Genomic DNA, 23,077 nt, shown 5'->3' on the forward strand with positions numbered 1-23,077 from the left:
GACACATAACCCTGATAACAGTCATCAGCTTGCCAGTGCAGTGTGAGCACTGAGCACTGAGCGGTGGTTGTTGCAAGTGTTGGTGACTGGTGTTACTGTTACATGTACTGGTGTTAGTCCCAACTGACCTAAGCGACATCGAGCTAGACGCGTCACTATCACCAAGTACCCATCATATCCGTCTTGGGGACTGGAGTCTGAGTGGAGAGTCATGAGTTGCAGAGAGCTACCGCCTACAGGGTGAAGAAGAGCAGCTGTTAGTGTTAGTGTTAGTACCCTAGCGATCCAGGGGGTGTTGTTTTGTCAGGCGAATCGTCACCGACCGAGCTGCGAGTCAGGCTACAGAGTACAGTACATTTTTAGACAAACTAATTATTACTTCTTGCTGCCGCTAGAACCGGTACCTATGTGACCCACGCATTGCATGAACCGTTACTGATGAAGTGTTGATCGTTCGGAACCACAGTCTCTCTCTCTCTCTCTCTCTCTCTCTCTGGCCGGCTGTGGACTGACTATCTGTGGTGAGTGAACCTGCAACGAGAGTGTGGACTGGTTTGGAGTTGGTGCTGATCAAGAGAGCTGAGACTCGTGAGAGAGAGATCTTCGCTGCAGCACACAGTGCTCTGCGGTATACCGGTAGTGTGAAGCGGATCGTACCATCCCACGTCGAGCTGGACCGTGATTCACGAGCAGAAGTATTAGTATTATTATAAAGTCATTGTGACGGTGTAGTTTAGATGCCTTCAACGACGTAGTATCGATACGTCTAGTCGCCTTATCTGGCTTCTGCAAAGCAACGCTTCATTGATTTCAATTGAAGACGGAAAGAACGGGCCTACAGCGGACATGGCCCTGATTGGGAGTTGACTGACGATCGTACGAGTGACATGTGAGCGCTGATGAATGTGATGATTTGGTGTCTGGGTTATTGCCCTCACTGACTACCGAACATAATTTATTTTAACCCCAGCCCATCCAACTCAACTCAGTGGTCACAGCAATGAAGTGATGCGTCGTTAGCCACAGTGACTTGGGTCGCTATCGCTTTACAGATAGCAGAGGGCACGGTATATACAGCCTGGCAGCTGGTCTCACGAAGTCAGTGAATGCAGACTCAGACTTTGAGTCTGAGTAACAACTCAACTACTTTCTACCTACTAACCCTGCACTGATATGAAGTCCGCATCAGAGCTAGGTAAGCAAGTCCAGAGACCGTGTGAGTGTGCGTGCTCTAGTTCAGGCTAAGTACATGTATACGGACTGCACTTGCGTCCAATGTGATCTGACCTCAAAGAAATATCAGAACGATGGCGACCACAGCTCTGCGTTACTGGAAATGGCGGGTTTCACTCTCCCGGTGACCACGGGCTGATCATACAGTTAGACCTCGCTTATCCGGTTCTCTTTCAATTTTTATCCGGATCCCTCGCCATCCAGAAGAAAATAGTTGGTTAACGATTCACAGCATATGTCATGCATACATACAGTATGTGTGTTCGCCTTATCCGGTTCTCTCGTCTATCCGGATATTTTTTTGTGGCATACACACCTCCCTACCATTTTTGAAATTGACAAGGCATGTCGGAAACGCTTCACCAATGGAAATGGTTCCGTTATATGGGATTGTGGTTAGAGCATCGCTGGCCTCAAGCGAAGGTGCTTGGTCCGAGTCCTGGTCGTCACACAGTCAATTTTCCTTCAGACTTTTCCCGTTTGCATTTTTCCTCAAACCAGTGAGCATTTATTTGGGATTGTCAACGAATGTTGCTGGTATCATCCTTGGCTCGACAAGAGTGTTGGGGCATTGGCAAACTTTGCAATGGCCAGTAGGGATTAACCTCAGGGTGATAAACAAAGGACATGTTTGTGACAAGTCCTGACACAAGATATCACACTGCAAGTATTTCTCATCGTGGAGCACCAGGAATCCACTACGGCGTTGTGTTGCTCCTGCATCAAACAGCTGTTTTCTACTAGAATTGACTGCAAGCCTACGGTAAGGCAGTGGACTTAAAAATGTGTACAGTCAACTTCGCCATTAAGGACTGCGGATATAACGACAATTCTCGAATAACGACAGAATTTCCATGCCCAGAGCAAAGTCCCATCCAACTGTAATACATAATAATGAGACTTTGGGTATAATGACACTTCGTGAATAAGGACACTTTTTTGATGCCGAGTGTCGCCGAGTGCCGCCGAGTGTCGCCGAGTGCCGCCGAGTGCCGCCGAGTGCCGCCGAGTGTCGCCGAGTGCCGCCGAGTGCCGCCGAGTGCCGCCGAGTGCCGCCGAGTGCCGCCGAGTGCCGCCGAGTGCCGCCGAGTGCCGCCGAGTGTCGCCGAGTGCCGCCGAGTGCCGCCGAGTGCCGCCGAGTGTCGCCGAGTGTCGCCGAGTGCCGCCGAGTGTCGCCGAGTGTCGCCGAGTGCCGCCGAGTGCCGCCGAGTGTCGCCGAGTGCCGCCGAGTGTCGTTATAAGCGAATTTTACTGTACAAGTCCTATTCATTAATTTGAGGGAAGCAAAGGACACAGACACAGAAATAATATTGTAAGTTCGCAATCTGTTTGGTCCAATTTTAGAGCCGTCAGTGATGCTATTACAGCAGTGCACAGGAGCATAGCTGTGAATACACACCAAGTTCATGTGCGGTGATGCGTGCATAAGCTAGGCTAGGTCAGACTTTGTTTCCACTACAACTAAAGCAATCAATGGTGGTGTAATTGTGTTGTGGCTGTGCAGATCTGGACTCGGCTTTGGAGGACAGTGATGCGTTTGTAAGTGCATGTACTGCCTGCCGCTGTTGGAGGGTCTGTACTGTATAGTGTTATTTCCCTTCATGTACCCCTAGTGGTGCATGCACATCCACTAGCACTGCAATATCATCTTGCTACTATGCATGTTCATGAACATAGTCATGTGACCATCACCATGGTAACATTAGCTATGATGGCATAGTACATGTATTAAAAAGAGGTTTCGCATGATGCATACCTATTTGTAATATTTGGCTGTCACAGCCTGGAGTAACCAAAGTCGTATGATGGGCGTCACTTTCGACGGAAAAGAGCGTGAAACTGATTTGTTTGTGCTGCTGTTGTCTTGTTTTCCTCATTCTCTATCCCTGTACTCCAGGTACAGCTCCTTCGAGACACCACGTTTGTTGACTACTTGAATGCATACCTTGCAAACCCTGTGAGTACTACGAGTGGCTGGATAGTGCAGTGAGGCCGCCCATCCTGCCCTGTGTTATTCGAGTCAATGTCTGTACTGAATTGTACACTGTGACATGCTTGTCACGGTATGACCCGGCATATTCTGGTGTGTTTTGTTTACTTGGTGTGCGCGTTGTATGTCACGGTGTTGTGTGTTTCCAAGCAATGATGAGTAATAGCTGTAGATCATATCACCACTGCCAATTTGTTATGATGCTTTATTGATATGCTTTGCCTTTCACTTCTACTTCAGGCCACTGGCGTGCACTTGTTTTTCAACGCAAGGACAAATGCATTTGAAGAACTCCTGTCGACGGCAAGGGGCACTGCATTCGATGCGAAGTTCCAAAGGCCCGCATCGAAGCCAGGTCTACGTCGGGCTGATGGCCCTGACAAGTCTGGAGATGAAGGTGTTGGCCCCAGGGCAGCATCTAGTGCCAGGTGGACCAAGACACGCAAACAGCAGGTGAAGCCAGTAGCCGTGTCGGGTCTTGTGGACGTCAGAAAAACTCGACGATCCTTGTCGAGACAGGGTTACGCAGAGGATGTGGACACAGAGGTACCGCAGCCACCAGCAGACTTTGTCACCGAGGAAACGTTCCTTGGGGTGAGTGCTATTGCAGCTGTTAGGCGTTGATGTGTCCCCTTGTGTGTCTTGCAAACCAAATATTGGTAATACAAAGAGCTACTGGTTACCAGAATCTGGGGGAAGTGTTGTGAACTTGTGATCTAGCCAGCACCTCAAGATCCAGGAGGGTTTGAACTTTGCAATTAAAATATTTGACATTACCATAGCAACATAGTTCGAAGATGATTTCTCACTGGAAGAAGATGGTACATTGTATTTCAAACAACGGTTCACACTGTTGATTCGGTAGACACAACTCATAGAAATCTCACTTACTTTGTAAAACCAAACCATCGTAAAGCTTGCATAAAACTCGTGCTGCCACTGGCTGCCACTGGCTGCCACTGGCTGCCACTGGCTGCCACTGGCTGCCAAAGGCTGCCAAAGGCTGCCACTGATCGATGCAAACTAATAGTGGTCTGGATCTTGCACAACCGGAAAGTTTTTTTAATTATCTAGTTATCACAGTGTCTTAAAGCTACCCCCCCCCCCCCCTCCCCTCTTTACCACATCTATGTGCAGAGTTTGCAGGTGGTTGAAGGAATGGAGTATGTGCGGCAGAACCGCCTACCCGGCTTCCAGAAGAGCACCGAGTTCATCCAGTACCTGCTCTGCAAGATTCTGACAGCGAGCAAGACGCCACAGATCAGCAATACAGCACAGAGAGCACTACCAGCTAAGGTGAGCATTCACGGTAGATTGTGCATGTACTCCGGCATACTATGGCTAGTACACATATTGGCATAGCTATGATCATAATCACTTGAGCCATTTTAACCAATACACGCTATGTCTATATGGGCACCACGTACTGAAGTATGCAGCGTGGGTTGGCGGTTTCGCTTGAGCTAGTGAATTCAATCACTGAGCCATGGCTTCGCCAAAGCATCTCAAATAACGTTTATAGGATTTATGGTATGATGGTACAGGACAAGTACATGTCAGTTGCTCGCCAATGTTCATTTGGTCACGTGGTGTAGGCGAACACCACCCCGCCCGCACACATACGCTAAAGGTTGCTGGACCATGGCTTTGCCAGACGTACTATGTCACTGCGCAACGTCAGCCGCCTTTGGCAACGCCTGGGAGTAAAACCTATTATTTGGGGCTGGGTTTTCCATGCAGGCCAGGAAGACAGCAACGCCGTTGGACCAGGAGACTGCATTCACTAGCCGTGACCTATCCGACCCTCGTCTGCGCAAAGACCTGCTGTCCGCATTTCAAGCTAGTGAAATGGACCCCGGCCGCGTCGACCCTGACTTGGCTCAAAGAAGCAGATATGCCTTTAGCCGTGCTCAGCTGGACAACGTCCGTAGCATGAAGGCGTTTGCGGACTTCCTGAAGGACACCAACGGATTTGTGTGCTGGGAGTTTTGGATCAAGGCTCAGAGAGCTTTTGCAGTTGATGACGAGCAGCACCGAGGCAGGTGAGTACATGAATGATGCAGGGCTGAGTGCTTAGGGGCTCATTCATTCTACTGAAGTGGCTGCCAGCCTGGTACACTGTACTCTCTACAGTGTTTGAACATGCTGTTGCTGTATACCATACCATAGTATGCATGGGTATATGTTTAAATAAGGATATGTGTCACTTGGTGCTTGCCTTTCTTACTTGCTAGCAATCACCCTTATCTAAAATTCTAAACACTGAGACTGAGTCTTTGCTAATGCTTGGCCGGTGCTGCAGGATGCTGGACGACCTGAAAATGTGCTGCATTCGGACGGACGCTGTGCGCACCGTGTTGACATTGCCACTGCATGCCACTGAGCTACTGCGCAGCTGCGGCACGCGCGCCGACCTCAGCAGTGTGATCAGATTCCTGCAAGAGGTCATGGCGTGTAACCTCTACAGCTACTGGTAGGTGCTGTTTGCTGTACAGGGTGTACTGTGCTCAGTATACTCACTCACTGTGCTGATCTCTGGCAAGCCAATGAAACCATGGCAACTGGGCACTTGTGTTGCAAGAAGAAGCCACGGGTACGTGTGATTCCAGTAGCCTAATTGGTAGGGCAATGTCCCGGAAAGACATGGGCGTTGGGTTTCGAATTCTGCTCGTGGATCCTTCTTTTGCAATATGTGTGCATTCATGTAACCATGGCAACTCTGCTCAATTCCCTTTTCATTGCCTCAAGCTAATAAATAATTTATATATTGCGTGCGTTTTCTATGTGCGATGATCTGGCTAGGATTCCACGCTATCTTCTTCATTTATACCGGGAGATGGTGAGCTGCGAGAATGCAGCACTGCCGACGGTGAAACTCAGCTTAAACAGAGGAGACAGCCTGCTGCGTTCCGAGACAGCCTCGCCATTCACGGAAACTCAGTACCGGTTTGAAGACTACAGTGGCGCTAGGACAATCAGCTCGTTCTCCTCCTCCAGACCGGGGGCATCCCGGGTAAGGAACCGTTGCTGCTGTGAGCTCAAGGTGCACAGAAATAAGTAAAGAGGATGGGGTTATTGCTTGTTCATAGCGTACGACTCCTGCGTGTGCGTCAAGAGTACATGAAAACCAGAGTGTGCAGCTCGGATGGGTGGCTGTCACGGCGGAATTCCGTGATTACATCATTTTAGTGATGTAGTGCCTACAAGCAGGATTCAAGCAGGTCTCTTTCTGCACAACTGCAGCTCAGTTGTACGCACTACGCCATTTCCCGCCTCAGATCTGGGCCAAATATGATGTAATCACGGAATTTCGCCGTGACAGACACCCATAGCAGAAAAGGCCCCAAGCTGCACACTCTGGTTTTCATGTACTCTTGGTGTGCGTGCATGTGTTGTGTTGGACCTTGTACTATGCACACAAGCCAGTGAATTGATCCTGCCTCTGAGGCTGGCTGTTCTAAATAGAGCTGCATTATACACCGCTCGCGCTTCCAATTTTCCAGTGGTGCATAGCCCTCCTGATCAGCTGCATGCTGCTACTCTTTGCAGCCAATGTCACGGTCTACAATGTTGGGCTTGCTGGGCTTGGTGATGAGAGAACGAAAGAGTTAGAGGAGGTTGGCAGCGGTTTTTGCCAACATTTCATCTGCGTAAAACCATGTCATTATGATGGGAAGATCAGCGAGCCTTCTTCATTTAAAAAACTGTTTCACTTTGTTTTCTAAGTGCATTTTCATGTTTTCCTCCCTGGCTTCCCCCTTGTGATCAGACTGAAAGCAATGGTGCAAGGCCATCAGCTGGAAATTGGGAGGAAAGGGAGTGGACAGGGTCCACATCCAGTGCAGCATCGTCAGCAGATCAGAGCTATGGCGCCTCTTCTGTCATGGCTTCAACCGAACACCGTGAAGTGGATGTGTCAGCAGTACGGGGACTGGTGGGGGGGACTGTGCGTGCAAAGCTGTTATCTGCCCTGGAAAGTGATTTGAACCTGACAGATGAGTACCTCATTCCCAGACTTGAGAGTGCAACAGAAGATGGTGATGATCAGCCGGTAACTAGATCATGTGTGATTCGCGTTTACACACGTGCGCATTGCGATGTGTATGCATGTACTTGCATGTTCTTAAGTGTGAGCTTCTCTGCATCCCGCTGTCTATTTGCTTCAGGATGTTACTGTCTCTCTAGAGCCAGATAGGCATACGCTTACACTTACACACACGCACGCACACACACACATACACACACACACACACACACACACACACGACTGATATGAGTATGCATGCACCCCCCCCCCCCCTCCTCCCCATCTCCCCCCCCCCCCCCACACACAAACACATCACGATTGCCTCCGAACTTTACTACCAGCATGCCGGGGCAGGAGCGGAGCAGATCACCTCTTGCAGTTGGATTACATCCATGGTGTAATCTACCACGTTGCGGCAGACAATAATTGCAGATGTGTGTACCCCCAAACCAGGTGTGTTGCACCAAAACTGATTGGTGAATGACCCATTGTAACTAAGGTGCGCGCTGGTCACGGTGTGGTTTTTTGATGCTGTAGTCGGCGACTAGCCTTGTGTGGTTATGGCGTGACATCCAAGCGTTCAACAGCACATTCGAACGCGCCCACTTCAAAGCCACTGAAGCAAAGGCACAGGCACAGGTAGGTGGTAGACTTTTGTTGACAACTTTGTACTGTGGAGACAGTGGATATAGTGCGTATGCACAGTCTTCTTTGGAGTCCAGATTCCCTAACCGAACATACATGGGCATGCAAACCTGCATCATGCTGTATGTCAATACTTCAAAGTACATGTGTCGGGGTCCATGAAATCGTACTTTCTTAGCTTTGCTTGTCAAGTACATGTACATGTAGTTGTGGATCCAGATCTGCACTGTGAATGCCAGGGCGGTGTGCATGCTATAGGGTCGTGTGCATGCTATAGGGCTGTGTGTGTGTGCTATAGGGTTGTGTGCATTCTATAGGATTGTGTGCATGCTATAGGGTTGTGTGCATGCTATAGGGTTGTGTGCATGCTATAGGGTTGTGTGCATGCTATAGGGTTGTGTGCATGTTATAGGGTTGTGTGCATGCGTATAGGGTTGTGTGCATGCGTATAGGGTTGTGTGCATGCTATAGGGTTGTGTGCATGCTATAGGGACGTGTGCATGCTATAGGGTTGTGTGCAGGTTATAGGGTTGTGTGCATGTTATAGGGTTGTGTGCATTTTATAGGGTTGTGGGCATGCTATAGGGTTGCGTGCATGCTATAGGGTTGTGTGCATGCTATAGGGACGTGTGCATGCTATAGGGTTGTGTGCATGCTATAGGGATGTGTGTGTGCTATAGGGTTTTGTGCATGCTATAGGGTTGTGTGCATGCTATAGGGTTGTGTGCATGCTATAGGGTTGTGTGCATGCTATAGGGTTGTGTGCATGCTATACGGTTGTGTGCATGCTATAGGGTTGTGTGTATGCTATAGGGTTGTGTGCGTTGCAAGGACGAGCACTGGACACGTTCTCTGGTTAATGTGCTTGTATACTTGTGGCATATATCATCGGTTGACAATTGGACGACTCTGCGTACTGTGTGTTGTACGGCTGGTCCCTGCAGCTCATAGCGTCCAAGTACATACTTCCGAATGCGCCTCACCACATCCCCTTTAGCGACCAAGTCGTCAGATTGTTCTGCTCCGAGATGAGCATGCCGCTGGAGATGCTGTTCGACGAAGTGGAAGAGGAGCTGCTAGTGTGGCTGGAGGAGTGTTATGCTGCCCTGCTGCAGAAAGATGAGACTGCACTGAGAGCGGTGAGGCTTGTCATCATAAAATACCCGAGTGTTGTTGGATAAAATACATAATTATGCACAAGCATCTGCATGCCACACTCACACAGTGAGCAACCAGTTAGGGGAATAGTAGCGGGGTTTGTCAATTGCTTTGCCAGGCTCGAGTGAGTGACAGCTTAGAGCTCCGTGAATGTGAATGTAGTTTAAAAAAATGCTCAAACAGCAAACTGTATGATCACGTGCTGGGTATACGGGTATACGGGTGCTGGGTATACGGGTGCTGCGGGTGCTGGGTATACGGGTGCTGGGTATACGGGTGCTGGGTATACGGGTGCTGGGTATAAGGGTGCTGGGTATACGGGTGCTGGGTATACGGGTGCTGGGTATACGGGTGCTGGGTATACGGGTGCTGGGTATACGGGTGTCACACATGTTATATGTAGTAGCTTGATGATGTATTGCCATCTGTTGACAAGCAAGAGACAGGGCCTTGGTGCACTGCCGGGCAACACTAGTCCAATAATAACTGGTCTCTATTGTCGTGTGTGTGCCATCGCCCGCGCCTTTATGTTGACATGCTGCAGAGTGTTGGACACGAGAAATCAATCACATTTGCCGACAGCCATCCTTCGAGTAGTTCAGGCGCCAAGGATGGTGATCCACTGGATGGCAAGGGGAGCACGAAGGTGAGAGGTCCAGGTCAAGGACTTTAGTTGCAACTGTTGCATGGCTGCCCAGAACGTACATTTGTAGATTTTCTCCTTGAATTCACGTATACTCACACAGACATGGGAGGGATAGGCCTCGTGAAACAAGCTCATTCTCCTTTTCTGTTCTGTGATTGCTAGACAAATGCGCAAGCATCAGAGCCAGTTTGCACGGAGATGACATTCGAAGATGTAAGGACAAGTTCATCGTGTATTGATTCTTCTGTTTCTTTTTGAAGCTTTTTAAACTTTCAACCCATCACTAATCTCTATAAAGTGGTGAGCAATATCATGTGGCCTTTCAATAATACAAAAGAGGAACCTTGTAACCAATCACTCGCCTGCCCCTGCGCCGTGCTCCCCCCCCCCCCTTGTCCTCCCCTCTTTTCTCTCTCTCTCTCTCTCTCTCTCCGGCTCTCTCTCTCTCTCTCTTTCTCTTTCCCGCTGACTGCTCTCTCAGATCATTCGCCACCGACAGATCTTCTCCAAGTTCCAGGCATTCCTGAATGAACGGCCTCTAGGTAGTTACGATTTCATGTGCTGGTCAAGTCTTCAAAGCTACCGCCACACGCAGGACGAGAGGAAGAAGGCACACTATGCAAAGTTGATCCGTAACAATTATTTGACACAAGACTATTTCTACGATCTGAAGAAGAGCCCGGCAACCAAGCAACAACTAGAACAGGTAATGCCGGCGTTTACAGTGCTAACTACTAACAAGCGCTGGGAATTCAGTGGTCAGCCTTTGCAATTGTTTAGATTTGTAGTGTTTAAAGGACCTTAGCCGTAGCTCAATACAAAGTCAAAAACTAGTCTTCTGAGCGATTGTCTGGCAAGCTTATGTTTCCTGATGATCACTTAGCGTGAAACTCGCATTTGCAACAAACCAATCTGGCTTCTGTGCTGGCAAGCTCTGTATAGAGCACTGTTTGAGCACTGTTTGAGCAATGGAAGTCATCTACGGTGTAGTACCTTTTTATGTCAGTAATAACTTCTGTGGGAAATGACCGGAGGACTCCACTTTCTATGTGGGAAATGTGCTTTTGGGGTATGTGGACGAAGAGTAGAATATTTCAATGGCTCAATCATCCAGGACTTCTGCAATTCACACGGCTGTGTTGGTTGGAGCATGATCATGCACACACACGCACGCACACGCACACACACACACAAACACACACACACACACACACACACACACACACACACACACACACACACACACACATACACACAGATACACACACACACCCCATATTACGATAGCAATGCATTTGGAACCAAGCGGCAAACTGTTCTCCTCTGTCCCCCTGCCCAGCTCGCGGCCGTTGCGGATTATAAACGCCGGAATCTAGTCGGCCCACGTCCGAGTAAAGATGTCCTGTACTACGTCGAATCGATTGTACTCCAGCGATTGCAACATTACTGGATACCAAGGTTTACAAACACAGAGGCCTACAAGCGCATAACACATCAGTACCCAGGTGCCATGGACTACAAAAAGCAAGGCAAGCCTGGCAGAAAGGGGCAGAAGGAGGAGAAGCAAAAGGACAACCAACAGAAAGAGGTACGGCAGGAATTAATGTGCATACTGTATGTGATGATGTGAATGATGCAGAATATGATGGTGCTACAAATCATACTTGCTTTCAGCTGCATGGATCTGTTAACACACTTTGCACAAATACACACTGAATGGCCTACATTGTGTTTACGCAGTGCGCACACAAGTACACAGCGCTGGTCAGGCATGGGCCGGATCGTATGGGGATTCCTGGGATAGCGAGTTGGGCTGTGTATCTCGGCTCTGGCCCGGGACACGTCCACGTACCCTTGAAGGTGCACGGAGTCCGTAACATCACTGGCATTCAGTGCGAGCCGGCAAACACGGCGCTGTGTAATGTTCTCAGTTTGACCAGGCGACAATTGGGCCAGATGCTTTGCTGCTTGGCTACACAGCATGGAAAGAGTTCAAGTTAGGATGCATTACTGTGCTTGAAGCAAGGAGTATGAGCATGCAGCTAACATGTACTGTACCTGAGCATGCAACATACATGTGCACAGGCGCATAGTTCGTGCACAGTCAGCGTAGTCGGGTCACCACGTCACCAGCAAATAACCGCCGTAGGTAGCACAAAGTCAACATAGTCAACATGATGGCTATGAGGTTGCCGGTGGCAGATCTACATGGTCACCACACCACAGATGTACTCTGGTACATGGTCACCACACCACAGATGTACTCTGGTACATGGTCACCACACCATAGATGTGCTGCTCTGATACAATCATGGTCACCACACCACAGGATGTGCTCTGATACGCGGTCACCGCACCATAGATGTGGGAGCTACAACCCTCTGTGCATGTGTTCATCTGCAGACTGTAAATCAGAAGCAGGCACAGCACATGCGTGACGTGGCGCTGTTTCGCAAGTCACTCAAGGACCGGCGGCGGGCCCAAGAGTTTCTGGAGTTTCTGCAGATCCGCGGCGGCAAGATGGAGAAGAACTTGGTCTTCTGGATCGAAGTGCAACGATTCAAAGTAAGGAAATGTCCATGCCGGGCACATTGCACGTCCATGTATTGTGTGCAGTGAGTGAGTGTATTCTATAGCATGGGCATGTAGTATTGTGTGCAGTGAGTGAGTGAGTGTATTCTATAGCATTGACATGTAGTATTGTGTGCAGTGAGTGAGTGTATTCTATAGCATGGACATGGGTTAGCCGCTACCGTATTTTACCGGCTGTAAGTCGACCCCGGTTATAGGTCGACCCCCGTATCCGGAGGTCTCGATTCTGCGTTTTAAAGTTTTCACCCAACGAAGGACTACCAACCACTCCCTGCTATTAACACATCAACAAATCATGTAAACATTCCTTATTGGAGGGTATAACGTCCCAATCCTTGAAAAAGGCCAATAAACTGGCAAGCATGTGTACACATGGTACACTCATACATGCAGGGCAGGTCATTTTTTGTAAGATTCTGATAGTTCCCGGTTATAAGTCGAATCCCGGTTGTAAGTCGACCCCCACCCTTTCTCCTTCTATTTTTAGTCGTAAAAGGTCGACTTACAACCGGAAAAATACGGTACATGCACTGGGGAGGATACTGTAGGCATCAGGGAGTAGTAAAATACCTACTTTACTACTCCTTGGTAAGCATATACGAGAATGAAGTCCATCCTACGCCTTTCTGGTGTATCTATTTTGTCTGATATACGGCTGAAGTGAATCTGATGCATGTATAACATGTACAAGTGCAGGAACGAATTTGATTCCGTGTGTGTGTGAGGGATTCACTGGCCAGAAAAAGCCACTTCATTGCTGTGTGGTGTAGACCAGGCTGAATAGTGGCGGCCAATTCTTCAGCCTTGCAAGCTGTTGAATGGTGCAATCCCAGCACAAGTTGCTATGGCTTCTGCTGTAGCATCGCTATCATCGCCTCCGGCGATGGGCGTCCAGTGGTCCAATGGTGTGTGTGTGTGTGTGTGTGCTTGCTTGCTTGCAAATGTACTGCTGTTGGTTTCATGTGCACAGCTGCTGTGCCATCATCACGCATCCAAGGCACTGATGTGCTCCAAGGCGCACGCCATTGTCAACTGCTTCCTGAACTCCTGCTTTCCGCCGACAGTAGCCGTTTCCGTCAGCGAAGAGGCTGCCGAGTGTCTGACCACCCGAGCAGCCTCTGAGCGGTGGATTGGGCCATACATGTTCCAATCTGTGCAGGTGAGCTGGAAATCAATGCAACTGGCACTTGACCTTGCCGTTTTGTATCCCCGCAGCTTTCTTATGAAATGGTGGTAGCGGCTTTGGTGATAATCAATTACGATATCTTCCTACTCTTGTCTAAATATTTTATCTCATGGATTCCTGTCGGTGCTGGTGTTCTTGGTGTGATTAAATGCAGCTTGAGGTATTTGACGTTCTATTTCCGGAATGGATTGCGTTTACGACTTGGCGATCGAATCACTATAAAGAAAACCCGGATAGCCCGCTGCCGTTTTCCGAGATGCAGCGTGAGAAGACGCATCGCCAGGAAGAAGCCAGGAAGTTGGCCGCACAGCACATGCAGGAAGAGCGTGATAAGGAAAGGCAGGCCGAGGCCAAGAGCCACAGGATCATCATCCTGGATGATGATCAGAAGGCGAAAGAGGATGCTAAGCCTGCCGCGTTCCGGTATTCAGAGTATCTACAGGAACAGGAGCGCGTGAAGCAGGAAGAGTTACTCAGGCAGCAGCAGATGGCAGAACAGGAGGACAGGCACCCCACACCGCCCACGCTGATGCACAACTCCAGCCGAAAGCATGGCTCTCACATGCCCTCGTCCAGGTCAGAGGGAAACCTCGCCGCAGTACCAACCGCAAGAACACTGCCGGCCGTAAACACAAGGTCATTGAGCGTCTCCCACACTGGACTTAGAGCAGCGCCTGCAGGAGCTGCACACAGCAGAGCGGTGGCAAAGAAACCGGCTGCTATGCCCGTAGAGACACTAGCTGCTGCATGGAGTAGTGCCGCTAGCAGAAAGCCAGCTGCCGGAACCTTGCGACAGTATCGCCACCGCCGTGTTCAGTCCGACAAGGGTAGGTCGCTAGGAATGCCAGCAACAGTGTTTCTACCCGTAGACCAGTCACTCACGCAGCCTGACGGCAGTGCATTGAGTCGAGTTAGAGACAGCAGCGGCTGGCGAAAGCCACTGTTCATGCGCAAACATGCACGGAGTTTGTCTGCAACTCCAGCTTCATCGATCTCCTGGAGTGGTCAGTTAGATATGCGGCAACCTGTAGCAAATCGATTCCCCCTGGGCCTCCGAGAGGGCACAACAAAACGGATGTGGCTAGCATCGCAGTCTCACGAAGTGACTGAGCCACATGCCGACTCTAGAGAACTGTCATACCCGATGCGCATCGATGTCTGCTCTTTGGACAAGTCCAGGGCGGACATGGGGAATCTCTCCTGTCCGGCACCTCATTTTGATGATGAAGAAGACTGTTGGTTTGAGAACACCGGTGGGAACTTTGTGGAAACTCTCGCCACGACAATGACCTCGCGGAATGGCCAGAAAAACGAAAGATACGCGGCCGCGTGGAACAGATGAAGACGAAATGTGAACATTTGCCGACATGTACATGTATAGCAGCTTAGTGCAATGCTGTACTGTGTACTGTGTACTGTGCACTGTGCACTGTGCACTGTGCACTGTGTACTGTGTACTGTGCACTGTGCACTGTGTACTGTGTACTGTGCACTGTGTACTGTGCACTGTGCACTGTGCACTGTGTACTGTGCAATGCTGTACTGTAACTGTATGCATTCTTTAAAAGTATACAGACACAAACATGTTACCAGCAGAGTTGCTTGTCACTCATCTGCATAATTATAACAATTCCAACAGACTGGCTGGAAGTCACAGCTAACGTTACAGTCAAGATCTACACGTACTAAGTGCTATATCCTCCACCACCATTCCATAATAAGTTATTGACATCAAAACTGCTAACACCGGATTTCGGTAATTTCATTTTTGGTACATTTTGAAAAGATTTTGACAATATTGCTGATGCCCTGGTAAACCCTTAACCCGATAATTGTGGACGATCATTTTTTAGATTGCAAAACTTTGGACATCAGTGATATCCTAACCCATTAGTATGCAGCCATGGGTTCAACTATCTCTTATTGGCGATGGTGACATCGTGAGAATAAAGAATTCAAACAGGCTAAATATCTCAACACGGTCACACAGCTGCCCTCAATTGGTGATGGAATCGAGCAATGCATTGACTGTAGCCAACTCTCATTCATTCCCTGTAACGTCGCTTCGTCTGCCGGTGGTTTTGGTCAGGTGGCATGGGACATAATCGACAGCGGAAACCTCGATCATGCTCTTCCATGCACTGGAATCTGAGCATGCCCATGCGGATAGGCCAATGAGCACAATTAAATAATGTCCACAGTTACCATGGTTACCCAGCTCTATCACTCCCTCCCCTGCCAGTATTACCCAGCTCTATCATCCCCCCCCCCCCCCTCTTGCAGCCCTTGTCATGCACACTTTTCTCCAATTCTGTAGCCTCGCACCCACATACCGTATTTCCCCGTAAGTTAGTTCTCCCCAATGACTTAGTACCCCCTATAAAAAATACACTTTCCACTGCCGAGGTTATCACCCCGAAAGATAGTAAGCTCGTACCCGTCCTACATGTACAGACACCGTACAGTGCATACATCATATGCACGGACACTAGAGTTGCGCAGGCTTCCCACTGCGTGTCATTTACCCCCGATAAAAAATTACTCCCCGAAAGATAGTACCACCCCCGAAAATAAGTACTCATGTGGCTGCTAAGTTCGAAAGTTAGTACGTACTAACTTACTGGGAAATACGGTAACCTCACTGGTTGAGATTTTGTACATAGGATGTACAAGTACAACATTATACACGTGGGAACCCTCAGTTTATGCTAATGGGGAACATGATTGGAATTTAAGTTTGACAAACTCACAACGACGAGGGGAAAATATACCAGTAAGACAACAAGAACAGGGCGGCAACTTCACAAATCATATCAGTACGTGCATGCATCCATGCCCTGGACCAGGGGAGCTCTTCTCATCTGACGTGGTCCCGCTAGTTTTAGTCGGGTACAAGAAAATGGTTGAGAGAAACACATGTTCCAGCAGTGTATTGTGTGAGGTGCTGCAAGGTACAGGACACTTAGAGCCTCCAGTTCCAGTTGCATCTGCAAAGGCATGGATGCATGCCTGCCGCATGACATTGCTGATTGCAGCTTTACAAGCCAGGCTCGTAGTTGAGATCCACACCAGCACCTACAGAATAAAATCACACACAAGGGCAGTGGGCTGCTCACAAGTGCGTCATGCCCATGCAAGTTTAGCACCTACTCGGCATCAACTGACATTAGCCTAATACTAATAAAGTTAGACCCATCATAGCTGTAGCCATGGTGTAGGATTTAGCTACACATCACACGTTGGCGGTGTGCAGGTTTCACACTATATTATGTGGAACTATGGTCGAGGGTGGGGACCCCTTTCCCTCAAACCTGTAAAACTTGCCACACAGAGAGCGGCACACCAGTGTCCGGATCCCATCACCAATATACATAATGTGTGAAGTGCATTCGAGTATGAGTATCAGTGACAGTAAAACTTGCCCTAGCCGGATGCCTTTCGTGCAGCGTAGTCTATCTTGTCTAATATGACAGGAGTCTGCTTGAGTCAGGGATGCACGTTCGATCCACAGCACTTTGGTGCGTGAAAAATGTTCCCGGTCAACACAGGAGTCTGCTTGATTGAGGGTCCAGCAAACACAGGCTGTACTGTACACTAGTATCAGTATGTACAGCGGCATCTGATCTCACTTACCACACTCAAACTTATCACCCTCATACTGCTTCACGTTGGGACGGTCCCACCCGCCAAACTTCTCAAAGTCGGAGAACGAGGGGTTGTTGTCGTAGTGGGCGTACCTAGAACACAGTGGAGGAAGGTCATGTGGTGCATGGAAAAAATGGAAATCATTCTAATGCTGTGTCATACAGCATGGCATCGAATAAGTGTCTACAGCCCACACACACACATGTATGTGCTGCACACATTGAGAATACAATATGCCGTAGTAGTACAGTAGTACAGGAACAGTTGTGCTAGGGGAAACCCCCAAAAGTGCATATTTGGCGCCCTCAGCTTGCGCGGCCCTCGACGCCCTGCAAGTGGCACGATTGCGGCTGGATGTACACATGTGCAAATGCAACGATGTAAGTGGGACTTCACTGAGCGCAACTGTGTTTCGAAGTACATGTAGTGAAAAACTGAAAATGCTACTCTACAGTCCCAGACTAGTCCTTCAAATAGCCAGTTGAGAGAGATGCCCCGATAAGCGAGGGTTTGGTGTACATGTTGTACTGATTGTAGCCGGGCTATTTCTAACAAATAGAGTGACTCCGTGTAAATCCATTCCTTACAGTACCCGCTAGCCTAGCGATGAGTCACTTTCTATTGTCTTACCAGAGAGGCAAGTGGCTTCCACCATCCCAATCTCCCATTATGCTGCTCCACTGGTATTGAGATGTATACACGCCGGTCGACTTCTCTTTCTACAATGCAAACACACACACACATGCACAAGAGTACAGTTACATGACATACTGATACATGCATGTTCCACCTGAATACAGCGAAACTTGCCTAAGCCCGGTGTTGCGCCAGCGAAGTGACACCAAAACATGATCTTCTTACACCAGACTGATCACCAGTGACCATGGCATATCATCAAGAGTCCATGGTCATTCCACAGGAAAAGACACCTCGCAACTTGCACTCAGGCTTGTGGAAAGAACTGTGTACTTTGTTAGACTTACACGGGCTGCTGCAGCGAGTTCAGTGAAGAAATTCTGGTTGTCCGTTTTTGAAGAACTCCATGATCCCTAATGCAAAACACAACAAGCGCAAGTACTGGTATTCGTTCATCACTTCCAGGCCGGGCATATGGCAGAAACACATGCACTCATGCCATTGCATAGCACTACAACAATGATTGAACATACATGTAGTCAAAAACCTTCAATAAATTTAATGACATTATGTTGGACCGCCATGGACATTAAATTTTGTTATAACTACACGTGCACTCATACCTCGGTTATGCAGACCCCGAAGTTACGGGCATTTCAGTCTACCGGGCACCCTTTGGGTGAGTTTCAGTGGAAATATTACAACTCTTTTATCACTTTTTGTGGAAGTAGTGACGTCATGTATATCTATGGCCTTTCCAAATCAACATGTATGTGATTTGGAGCTGCGGACATTTCAAAGTTCCGTGCAGTGCCCAGTCCCGGACCGCCCGGATAAACGAGATATGTGTGTATATGAAACCGGGCAGTGCAGATAAAGTAGAGTCTCAGATTGGCCGTACCTCAACGTCCAGCCAAATCATACCGTAGCGAGAGCCACTCAGGTGGCTCACTGCAGCCAGCACACAGACAGACACAGACACACACACACACACACGGCACACACACACTCAGACTCAGACATACCCATCGCGGAAGCGATGATAGCGAACAGCTATGTTAGACATAGCAACTTGTGCTGGGATTACACCATTCAACAGCTTGCAAGGCTGATGAATTGACCGCCACTAACTTTTAGCCTGGTATCCACCACACAGCTGATTGAAGTGACTTTTTGTGGTCAGCGAATCCCTATTTTTCATTTTTCATTTTTTCCATTTTTTCACACCACGCACGCACGCACGCACGCACGCACGCACGCACGCACGCACGCACGCACGCACGCACGCACACACACACACACACACCATTGGACCAGTGGACGCCCATCGCCGGAGGCGATGATAGCTATGCTACAGCAGAAGCCATAGCAACTTGTGCTGGGATTGCACTATTCAACAGCTTGCAAGGCTGAAGAATTGGCCGCCACTATTCAGCCTGGTCTACACCACGCAGCTATGAAGTGGCTTTTTCTGGCCAGTGAATCCCTACTTTTTGGTCTTTTTTTCTTTCTTTTCTTCCCGCACACACATCACACCACATACTCCGGCATGCACTGGCTGTTGGCAACCACCCAGGAGAATGAAAGAAAAGACAGGAAGAGTCTGAGAAAGAGAAGAAAGACGTGTGTGACCATAATCGTCGGGAATCGAACCTGCAACCTATCGATTGGAAATCGCTGCACATACCACTGCACCATATGGGACACACACACACACACACACACACACACACACACACACACACACACACACACACACACACACACACACACACACACACACATGACCATACACTAAACATTAATTGAAAGCATCAAGTCACACTAACACGCGGCAGGGCAGTACAATGCGTGTACATGTACGCAGGTAAGTACACTGACTCAGGGACTAGTACGCACACGAGAAAGCAAACACGTGTATCACCCCGGCCCACCATCTTGCTTGGCAAGGCATTTGTCACTTGTGGGCACTGATCTACATTTACATGTATCATTCATTGCCTTGTGCCTCAGCATGCAGTGCACATGCATGCGCACTGCATGCCAATGCCCAGAGTGTGGAAGGCTCATCTCAGGAGCACGATGAACGTGTTCACGACCCGCACAGCTTACCCATGGACTGGACTTGAGCGGCAGGATTGCCACAGCGATAGCATGGGAACAAGTAGACATCGACGTGACTGAAGTCAGCTCCCCAGGCATTGGAGATGGTGGCGGGAGCATGCGAGTCGGGCGCACCTATCGTGAAGCAGACAACGGACGGCCATGACAGTTGCACATACATATTATACAGTACTAAAGTAAATCATCAAATCACACAGTTATGCAGAGCATGGCAATACGGTGCAGGTAGGTCAAAGGTCAAACTCAGTGACCATGGTGACTGGTAAGTGGCACACTAGGGATTATGCACTCTTGATACATGTACAGTCAACTTTGCGTATGACGACACTTGGCTGGGCATCAGAAAAGTGTCCTTATTCGCAAAGTGTCCTTATACCCGACGTCTCATGTTTACAGGTAGAATGGACTTTGCTCTGGGCATGGAAATTCTGTCGTTATTTGCGAATTGTCGTTATATCCGCAGTCGTTATTAGCGAAGTTGACTGTACTGTGTTGTAAAATGATGTGTTGTTTTCCTGTGTGATGGCATTCCCCAAACTGTGTGTTGTGCATGTGGAACGTGGTGCCGAAACCCGGGACGCAGAGGATGAGTAAGTTTGTCATGAGTCTGTCTGTTCATCGTCGTCAACAGCGAAGTAACTGTTACTTTGAAGTAAGCAGAGCGTGGTAGCGGAGGAGGTGAAGAGCTGGTGGGAGCGGAAGACGACGCGGAGAGGAGGCAGAGAAGGTGATGACTAGAACAGTCACTGTGGACTGGAGCCTGAGACGGCAGGAACCGCGACGGAGCGTGTGGCCGTGGCTCGCCAGAGGACAGTGGACGAGTCTGGCGTCACCGACTGTGTGTCGTCCTTGTTGTTCGTCTTGTTGTCTTGCTCGCTGTGTTGTTCTCTCTCTGTTCAGTTCGTTGCTTGTTGCTGTGTTGTTTCAGTTTGGTTGTTGTCGGTCTGTTGCTCTTCTATTCGTTCTGTTGTTCTCCATTGATTTTGTTGTAGATTTATTTGGTGCGGCTGTGCGCATGTTATTATTTTGTTGGAGCTTCGGCTCCCGTGTTTCGGTTGGCCTTGTGTGGCGTGGCCTGGTTTTAGAGCGTCGGCTCTAGGTTTTTGTTTGGCCCTGTTTCGTGGCCCGGATATTATTTTAGAGCGTCGGCTCTAGGTTGTTGGTTGGTTTTCGTTTTTCTGTTTTGCTGTGGTTCCTTTTGCTGTTGTGCATGTGGAACGGGGTGTCGGTTTATTATTAATTTTTGTGGAATGTCATCAAGGGGGCAGGTGTTGTAAAATGATGTGTTGTTTTCCTGTGTGATGGCATTCCCCAAACTGTCTCGTCTAGTCGCGTGCATGTGTGATATGACTCATATGAGCATGCGCGATTTTGTAGTCGAGAGTCCTTTTGTCAGTCTTCTTGTTCGTCCCTTTGAGTATTGTCTCCATTTTCCGTATTGTCAATATAAATAATGTAATACAAACCAGTCTTGTCCTTTGTGTCCTGCGTCCCGGGGAACGGAATGGCTGTGATTCCGTTACAACTGCAAGAAGTACTTCAAGTAGCACCATCTATAGCATCATGTGCGATGGTGGAAAGTGAAATTCATAAAGCCTATTATAATAGATCAACCACTGAGGGGGGGGGGGGGGGGTGGGGGGGGGGGGGATGGCCCTGCAGCATGTTGACACTGAACAAACATGGCCCCGGTCGACTTACCAATGCTTTCATACGCACGCACAATGGCAAACTTGTGACCGCTCTGCTTCAGGCACTTGAACGCCGTGAGGCCCGTGGGCTGGGACACGTCCACGCCGAGTTCGCTGAAGGCATGGTGGTGCTCCAGCTACATAGTAATTTTTATGTTCCAACAGGCAATAGACACACAATGTCTGTCAGTACCGTGTCAATGCATGATCATCTCACCAGCACATAGCAACATTCCCTTTCTCTCTTATCTAGTGTCACTGTGCCGTACATATTGTCAAGCCAGTTGCCAAGCAGAGTGCATATTCAATGTCAGCAGATAAAAACGTCTTGCTGCATGCAGCCGAGACAAAACTCTGAATGGTGCATGACAAAGCTATACTGGACATATTTACATCATTATAATTATTATACCGGTAGCTCAACAGCGGCCAATCTCCTTGTCCAGAGGATACAATAATCATGTTACATGTAGATGTACAGTCGGGTCATGTGCTTTGTGTTGCAGTGTTGTTCAGGAAAGATCTGCTGGTTGAAGTTGGGTGTGATGTTTTGTATGACAGGACACATACCGAGTCCTGTACTGGGCTGTAGCTCAAGACTACAGAAGATATTGTGGGCGCTACAATTGTAGTATTGCAGTGCAGATACAGGGAGAGAGAGCTAGAGAGCATGCAAAACCATCCACCTGTAAGCTTCCTGGAGCAAATGCATGACTGTGGCGTACTGATTCAGGCCAAACATGGAGACCATACAAGTAAAGTGTTGAACTCCGAAAAGGCCAACACCATGCAACTACTCACCTGGGTTTCGTTAGCGGTGTACGAGTACTGCAGGTCCAGCTGACGCTGCATGGGCATGCAGTTAGCCACTGCAGCAAGGCAGGCTACGAGCAGCAGAACCTTCATAATCGGCTAGTGGCTGCGGTAGAATGAAGGTGATGGCGAAAGCTTGTTCGGCGGAAGAGAAGTTGTGCTCACAACGCATGAAAGTTCAAACCACCCATTTGTGTGTAGATCTACGTACTTTGCTGGCTTCGGGGCCGGGGGTCCCCGGGAGCCATGCGTATGGTACATTCTGGCATGCACTATCTTGTCCAGGCGGCCGCTATGTTGCAGTTGCGTAGCAGCTAGTACTAGCTTGGCGAAGTGTCGTCCTCAGAGGCTCAGTCTAGAAAACTCGCGAACCCTGTAGATCTACTGGGTAAGTGGGTTGGTCCTGATCTGGAGCGTGTTGCAGAGAATTATGTCCTCCCATTCAAAGCACGTGAGAGCTAGCTGTCTTCATGACACTTTGACAGACTTGTCACTTCGTGAGGCTAGCTAGCTGCACAGCACGGTGCCACCTGCTTCCACATGCCCCAAATAAAAACAAGAGAATCTAGAAGTCCCAAGTACATGAGTCATGACTGTACAGTGCTGGCAACTGAAATCCGACTCCCTTGGGGAGTCGGATTTCAGTTGCCAGCACTGTACTAGTGTAGATCATGCAGTGTAGTAGTAGCAG

The 23,077-nt window shown here is 48.9% G+C and overlaps 2 protein-coding genes across 3 annotated transcripts; one reads left to right on the plus strand and one right to left on the minus strand.

Moving 5' to 3' along the window:
- The first annotated feature begins 105 nt into the window (after window positions 1-105).
- LOC135814027 (regulator of G-protein signaling 22-like) lies at window positions 106-15,454 on the plus strand. Its single transcript, XM_065327071.1, has 18 exons — window positions 106-1,195; window positions 2,738-2,772; window positions 3,131-3,190; window positions 3,464-3,817; window positions 4,361-4,519; window positions 4,964-5,265; window positions 5,526-5,696; window positions 6,026-6,236; window positions 6,993-7,274; window positions 7,788-7,889; window positions 8,840-9,034; window positions 9,598-9,699; window positions 9,862-9,912; window positions 10,181-10,405; window positions 11,039-11,287; window positions 12,103-12,264; window positions 13,262-13,450; window positions 13,632-15,454. Exons 1-18 carry the CDS (start codon window positions 1,174-1,176, stop codon window positions 14,817-14,819), a joined length of 4,059 nt encoding a protein of 1,352 aa, XP_065183143.1. The 5' UTR covers window positions 106-1,173; the 3' UTR covers window positions 14,820-15,454.
- Window positions 15,455-16,067: 613 nt separating this feature from the next.
- Window positions 16,068-22,570, minus strand: LOC135814030 (probable GH family 25 lysozyme 2). Of its 2 annotated transcripts, XM_065327077.1 has the most exons (9): window positions 22,375-22,570; window positions 21,584-21,710; window positions 19,871-19,996; window positions 18,660-18,709; window positions 18,106-18,171; window positions 17,753-17,841; window positions 17,111-17,214; window positions 16,492-16,552; window positions 16,068-16,303 (listed from the first exon to the last, which is right to left on the minus strand). In XM_065327077.1, exons 1-8 carry the CDS (start codon window positions 22,477-22,479, stop codon window positions 16,515-16,517), a joined length of 705 nt encoding a protein of 234 aa, XP_065183149.1. In that variant the 5' UTR covers window positions 22,480-22,570; the 3' UTR covers window positions 16,068-16,303; window positions 16,492-16,514. The 2 variants fall into 2 exon arrangements, with proteins under 2 accessions (XP_065183149.1, XP_065183148.1); XM_065327076.1 differs by having other exon boundaries at window positions 16,068-16,552; window positions 22,375-22,569.
- Between the last annotated feature and the right edge of the window lie 507 nt (window positions 22,571-23,077).

The sequence above is a fragment of the Sycon ciliatum genome, chromosome 4, assembly GCF_964019385.1.
Source record: "Sycon ciliatum chromosome 4, ocSycCili1.1, whole genome shotgun sequence".
NCBI classification, from domain to species: Eukaryota; Metazoa; Porifera; class Calcarea; order Leucosolenida; family Sycettidae; genus Sycon; species Sycon ciliatum.

What these genes read in the sequence shown, in the direction of transcription:
- LOC135814027 (XM_065327071.1), top strand. Translation starts at nt 1,174, where the DNA reads ATGAAGTCCGCATCAGAGCTAG. An exon ending in AAGATGGTGATGATCAGCCG is followed by an intron (nt 7,275 to 7,787) that starts GTAACTAGATCA and finishes TTGATGCTGTAG; the next exon opens with TCGGCGACTAGCCTTGTGTG. An exon ending in AAGCAAAGGCACAGGCACAG is followed by an intron (nt 7,890 to 8,839) that starts GTAGGTGGTAGA and finishes TGGTCCCTGCAG; the next exon opens with CTCATAGCGTCCAAGTACAT.
- LOC135814030 (XM_065327077.1), bottom strand. Translation starts at nt 22,479, where the DNA reads ATGAAGGTTCTGCTGCTCGTAGCCTGCCTTGCTGCAGTGGCTAACTGC. An exon ending in ACACCGCTAACGAAACCCAG is followed by an intron (nt 21,711 to 22,374) that starts GTGAGTAGTTGC and finishes ATTACTATGTAG; the next exon opens with CTGGAGCACCACCATGCCTT. An exon ending in CGCTCAAGTCCAGTCCATGG is followed by an intron (nt 18,710 to 19,870) that starts GTAAGCTGTGCG and finishes TGCTGGCTGCAG; the next exon opens with TGAGCCACCTGAGTGGCTCT.